Raw genomic sequence first — 6542 nt, 5'->3', positions numbered from 1 at the left:
ATTCCTTCATCCTTTCAAAGTACAGTACAACTGAACAACAATGCATATTACTGAAAAACACACTGCATCTTATATTGCTCATTACTCTTTAAGTATAATTCAGATATTAAGGTGAAGAACCGCTAATCACATTAACACATTACAGAAATCAAAATTAACTTACCACACAAAATAAATTAAAACATTAAATATTAACCTTTTCAGTGCAACATATACAGAAGTCAGAGTAACGGGTTCTAAAAAAAGCATCAGGTTTGTTATAATAAAGATAATGAACATTTATAAGTTATTACACTAGGAAGAGGGGTTGCTTTATGGTTCTGTGTGTGTCTGTTGTGTGTGAGTGCATTTGAGTATACCATTAGATCTTTCAGAATGCCTGATCAAATCAAAGGCTAGAGAGACTAATAGGTCTTATGTTAGAACACTACAAACATGTGTGTTTGTCTTGTTTCTGTAATGTCTCCTTGACCCTGGACTTTTTAATTGTATTATTATTATTTTTTAACATTTATTTATCTACTTGTTTGTTGTGATGTTTAAACTGCCAGGTCCAGGACTTGAACCATGGTCAGGCCATGTGGCAATCTCATGAAAGAAAACTCCACTCTTGATTTAGGAAAAAAAAAAAGAGTTCATTCCTTCATCCTTTCAAAGTACAGTACAACTGAACAACAATGCATATTACTGAAAAACACACTGCATCTTATATTGCTCATTACTCTTTAAGTATAATTCAGATATTAAGGTGAAGAACCGCTAATCACATTAACACATTACAGAAATCAAAATTAACTTACCACACAAAATAAATTAAAACATTAAATATTAACCTTTTCAGTGCAACATATACAGAAGTCAGAGTAACGGGTTCTAAAAAAAGCATCAGGTTTGTTATAATAAAGATAATGAACATTTATAAGTTATTACACTAGGAAGAGGGGTTGCTTTATGGTTCTGTGTGTGTCTGTTGTGTGTGAGTGCATTTGAGTATACCATTAGATCTTTCAGAATGCCTGATCAAATCAAAGGCTAGAGAGACTAATAGGTCTTATGTTAGAACACTACAAACATGTGTGTTTGTCTTGTTTCTGTAATGTCTCCTTGACCCTGGACTTTTTAATTGTATTATTATTATTTTTTAACATTTATTTATCTACTTGTTTGTTGTGATGTTTAAACTGCCAGGTCCAGGACTTGAACCATGGTCAGGCCATGTGGGAGTCCAGCACCTCAACTACTATGCCATCTGTGGCCTCTGTACTTCGGAATCATTCTACTCTTCTTGGCTGGGTAGGTTGGGAGAGATCAAAGCCCAGAACCTATTGGGAGTAGGGTCTCCTGAGAAGTGTTAGAGCCTTGTTGGTCCATCTTTGTCATATTGCCTGGAAAGGCAATCAGTGGCCTGAAAGACCTGACTTGAAGATGTCAGGCAGTTTTGTACACCCACAAAGGACAATCTCTCAAGAAGCTCCAGGACCACACATTCTCCTCCCTGACCAATATGAAGAAGTGAGTGTCCAGCCCACCTCCTTCTCCTTTCTCAGGAGAAAGGACTCAGGGTCATTCAACCTACTTGCTCTGCTGGGACACAAAGCCAAACTCATCCCTTGTGTGGTTCTGTGTGTGTCCACATGTGGCTCCGTCTTCCAGATCAGGGCTGGCTGCTGTATAGCTTTCCATGTAGAAGAAAACATTTCCTGCCAGTACGCTTAAAAAAGCCACAGGCTGGAGAGCAGTGGGGAAATTCAGGCTCCATAAAACATCTGAAGGCATTTTAAAAACTGTGTTGTTTTTCATGGGGGCTTTCATGGTCTCCTGAGTCACTGGGAACAGCCATGTTCCCCACTGCCAGGCTGTGGCTGCTTCGCAGGTCAGGCCTGCATTAGGGATGATTCCCTAATGGGAATGAACACTCGACTCTTACAGGGCAGGGAAACACAGGGAGCTTGCAGAGATGAATTAGAAGATGCATTTTTAAACTGAAAAGAGGGTATTTTTATAGCGAACCAAAGAACTACTTGTGCTGTGAAATGGTAGAGGAATCCAATGCTTATTGGTCATTGGGCTTCTGAAAGAGAAATCACCAAAGAAGCAAGGTTACCATATCCTAGGGCATGGACACTAGTTCAACCGGGCCTGCCTTGCCCAGCCTCTGCTTCCAATCTTTTCAGACCTGCTGGTTTACAAAGGACTGACTTGGAAGGCACTTCTAGGGAGGCATACATTCAAGCTCATTGGCTGTGTGGGTGTCCAGACACAGAGAAGGGGGTTTCAGCAGCTCTGACTGGCTAGACCTGGGAATCAGAGCATCCACAGACTCTCAGTCTATCTAAAGTCCTTCTAGGGAATCTCTGCTTCCACTCTCTGTCCATCCTCATCTTCTCACACACTGCCAAGTCTCATCAGTGTCAATTATTGATGCTGTCTTTAGGCTGGACATGGATCTTTCTATCTATTGGGCAGAGAGAACCCCAAGACCTACTTTCACATCACATCTTTAAAGGCAACCAGACCTAGAGTCTCTAACAGGCTGAGAAAGATTGTCGTAAAGTAAAAAATGTCAACTCAAGTTAAAGACAAGTGACACTAATCCACTTGCATTAGTCTCTCTAGATCCAAATCTCAGACTTTTAGGAGGGTCTAGTGAGTGGAAACTGGGGTTTAAAAACCAGTGTCCTTTGGCCTCTGAGCAGAAAGTGACACTCAAGCTTTAGTTTACATTTATGCTGCTGTAGGACTGGCCCAAGGAGTGTGACCTGAACCTATTTTCTTTAATTAAATCTAAATTAAATTAAATTAAAATCCTGGACCTGTGGCAACTACATTGTTTCGGGACCAATTGTCAACAGATCCTGTTTCTGTCTTCAGTGCTTCAGGTGTGGATTATTAAATGAGTGTTGAAGTGAAGACACGGGCCAGATAATTACCTCAAGTGTAAAAAAAAGTCAAAAGCCAATCCATAGAAACAGGTCAGGGAAGAAGAATTAGGGGGAGGACATTTTCTCTTTAAAAAATTTTTTTTAAGTTTTTTTTTTTTCCATTTACTTATTTATTTTTACATTTTTTCCAGCCCACTTCATATTTTAAATGCCCCTTTCCTGATATGATAAGTTAGATGCACTGAAGGGTTAATAGATGGAAATCTTTCACTTTTTAAATATTGGTAAATACTTTCCTCACAGAAGGGGTTTATATATTATTTCATTGTTGTTCTGTTTCCAAATTTTAATGAAAATTCCTTGGGAGGAGCTGTCTGCTGTAGACCTGAAGGTACCACTGCTTCGGGTAGGTGGGTCAGGCAGACCCAGTGGGTCAGAACATTCCCAGATGCTTAAACCAGTCTCTCCTTCTGGGGCAAAGTGAGACAGACACATACGGTGAAGGTGGCTTGTTAAGAGGTTTTGTTAACACCATCATCCTCATTGGAAAAGGAAAAAAAAAAAAAAGTCACTAAACTATTTCTCCTAATGTTTGAAAATAAATAGGAAAGTTCATTTTTCCTTTGGAAAACAAAGCAATAAACCAACCAAGCGACAACACGAGGAATAAAGACTGGCCTTGATTTCATGGACTGGGCCTACAATGCCCACGGTTCACTGCGAATGCTCTGATTCTGGACACACTCTTGGAGGGCTCACAGGGGAGTTCATCTGTTTCATCGCTGAGCAGTGTCGTATGTATTGTGCAAATTCTGTGTAGCCACACACAGAGGCACTCCCTTCCTCTCTCCCCCAACAGAGGGGACAGACCCCTGCTGCCACATTTGCTACCCTTTCTCCTAGAACGTATCCAGCGTATTTACCTGCTTTGTGTCTTACGTGGCACGAACTCTGAACCCGTTTTGCTCCTATCAGCAACCCCCCTCTGGTTACGTCTTTGCACCCCCAGGAGGCTTTCCCCATGCCTAAGCCACCATTTCTAATTAGTATAACTTTTGAGCCAGCAATACATATATCACTAATACAGAAGTCTGAAGGGGCTTATGCTTTTTACACTGACTAAGAGATTAAAAATAAATCCATTATTCATCTAATAAATAAGAAATTATTTCCAAGGGTGGCGACAGCTTGGGAAGGTCTTCAACATTGTGTGTCTGTGGAAGATGTTGGGCTGGTCAAGGGTCTCGTGGTCAGAGGGTGCAGCTCCTCTTCAATTCAGTGTTTTTATTCCACAATTCAGTTTTCATTCCATTCCATTTCTTTTCCCACTTCTTCCCCAATAAGCAGATGAGAGAAAACTGCAACAACGATAGGGCTCCCTGGTGTTAGGCAGGAGTCTGTAGTGGGGAGGTGGGCCCATTAGAACGAAGGGCAGCCTGGATCCACAGCTGACAGCACACGCCTGGACTCAGACACCCACTGACACACAGACCTTTCGTACGTAGGCAGACAGGAGCCCACCCCATTGCGGTTCTTGTCTGACCAGTCCTTAAATTGTGGTCCACTGATTTCTTCTTTAGGTCGCACCGAATAACCCCAAGCAGACGAGAGTTCTTGACAGTTTTGAAGGCCCACAAAAGACAAGAAGGCTGTGCGGGTGATTGCAGGCAACACAGGAAAGGCCTGCTGGCACGTCCCCGGCATCCCTCGTGGTGCTGTCCACGACAGGTCTTTCCTCACGGGCTGCTGCAACCCACTCAGCCGAATCCCTCCTCCGAGCTTTTCAGACCACTGATAGAAAAGGAAAAGCCAGTTAAGCACTGCAGGCCAGCCCCTATCCATGCTGGGAAAACAAGCTGGGGGCAGAGACTTGGAGATGGCACCAGCCTATGTCGGATTCTCTTGGGCACTTAGGACCAAGCTCACACCCTGTGTGTTTAACCTCAGGGGCAGCGGCTTCTGAAATTGTGCTTTCAGTGCCAAAGGGAGAAAGAATGGCTGGCTGAAAGTGAAATGCGTCACGTCACGGCAGAACAGGAGGGGTGGGTGGGTGGAGGTATCCTGCTGTGACGGTCTCAATTCAACCTAGACTGAGACCAGTTTCTCTCAAGGGGTGGCTTGGTGGGCAGTTCATGAGCTGGTCCAGGGCCTGGGGGCAGAATGGCTTCTTCTGACAGATGTACTTATTTATTTATTTTTTTTTGGAGAGATTTTCACTGTAGGGCGTGTGCGCTCGCCAGACAGACAGAGAGAGACATAGAGACAGAAAGCGAGAAATCACCCCCCAGGGGGGATGGTCACGCCGCAATCCCTTCTCCTCCATTCTCCTCTCGGGATCCTGGGCACGCACGCACACGCGCCCGGCGTGAGTTTTAAGCCACCGGGTCCGGGACACAAACCGCGGTCGACTACGTGGGAGTCCAGCAACACAGCCATTACGCTAACTGCTGGTTCCCAGATGCACTTATTTTTCAGTGGGTGAGTCCTGAGGGGGACCTCTGTGGCTGCCGTCATGAGGCAGCACAGACATGGTCCTCAGTTCCTGAGTCCAGCACAGCTTGGATGCTTGGAACCCTTGGTTCCTCTGGGTGTGGGAAAGGAAGTACTCTGATCTAAGGGTCTCCCCTGGCAAGGCTCACATATGAGCACCCTCAGTTCACCCATCCTCAGGCCCAGCAGGGTTGCCTGGTGCCGTGTGAGGTCCCAGAAACTCAGGGAGAGGGGCTTTAGCCTGGGTGGCCATTCCCGAGAGGCCAGGCCCAACCCAGGCTCAAAGTTAGACTTCTCAAATGTGAATAGAGAAGAATTGACATTAACAAGAAATTTGCTCTACTCCAGGTAACTCTCCTGAGTTTCAAACAAATTCTACTACAAATTTTCTTAAAAGATTTAAACATTTTTAAAATTGTTGCTAAAAAAGAAAACAAAAATATATTCCTTCATTAGCTCAAAGGAAGTCCTTTCCACCCAAGGTAGTAAGCTTCAGGGCTTCAGAGACCATGGTTCTCAAACTAATCCTCCACTGACTCACAGTGGAACCCAGGCAGGATTCATGGATTTGCATCCTTAAGAGATGCAGACCTCCTACATCTAAGTGAAAAGCAGTGTTCTAGCACAATTATGCAGGTTATTAAAATGAAGAGCAAATAAACAGTGCCCTTGGGCCTTCAGCTCCCTCCAGGTAGGGCTACCACAAGGTTTAATGAACACACACGTGTCCAGCTTCCCAGTCACCTTCCTTCTGACCCTCTCCATGTACCCTGGAGCTTCTGGAAGGCCATCTATTCCCTAGAGAAGGAGCCCTAGGGTAGATTAGCCTTTGGTGATTGTCCCCTGACCCACCACTTCCTCAAAAGGAACTCTCTTGGTCACAATAGCATCCCAGAGAAGCTTGTCGATGTGAGTGAAACTTTCATGTGGATAAAGGGGCACCTGGACTCCATGAGCCCAAGGCCAGTGACGCTCAAATGAGACTCTGAGGGTGCAAGCTTGGTCCCATGATCGCAAGTCCAGTGTTCTTTGTGGACGTCGGTGAAAATATTCTCGAATCAGTGGTAAACTTAATGAAACTCACAGGAGCTTAGAGTCGGAAGGATCTTTAGAGACTGTCTAAAGGTCAAATCCCTCATTTTACCAATGGGAAAGGGAAAGTGACTTTCT

At 44.2% G+C, this 6542-nt stretch overlaps 1 protein-coding gene across 2 annotated transcripts in view; it reads right to left on the bottom strand.

Moving 5' to 3' along the window:
• Positions 1-809: 809 nt before the first annotated feature.
• Positions 810-6542, bottom strand: part of TGFA (transforming growth factor alpha) — a 128414-nt gene continuing 122681 nt past the window's right edge. For both annotated transcript variants that reach the window (XM_006151274.3, XM_014588904.2), the window contains exon 6: positions 810-4673. In XM_006151274.3, coding sequence (XP_006151336.1) covers positions 4666-4673 — 8 coding nt within the window. In that variant the 3' untranslated portion in view covers positions 810-4665. The remainder of the gene's footprint in view (positions 4674-6542) is intronic.

This window comes from Tupaia chinensis, unplaced genomic scaffold, assembly GCF_000334495.1.
Source record: "Tupaia chinensis unplaced genomic scaffold, TupChi_1.0 Scaffold000316_1, whole genome shotgun sequence".
In the NCBI taxonomy this organism is placed as follows: Eukaryota; Metazoa; Chordata; class Mammalia; order Scandentia; family Tupaiidae; genus Tupaia; species Tupaia belangeri.
The sequence above is the reverse complement of the archived record's forward strand: the minus strand, read 5'-3'. Positions and strand labels throughout refer to the sequence as shown.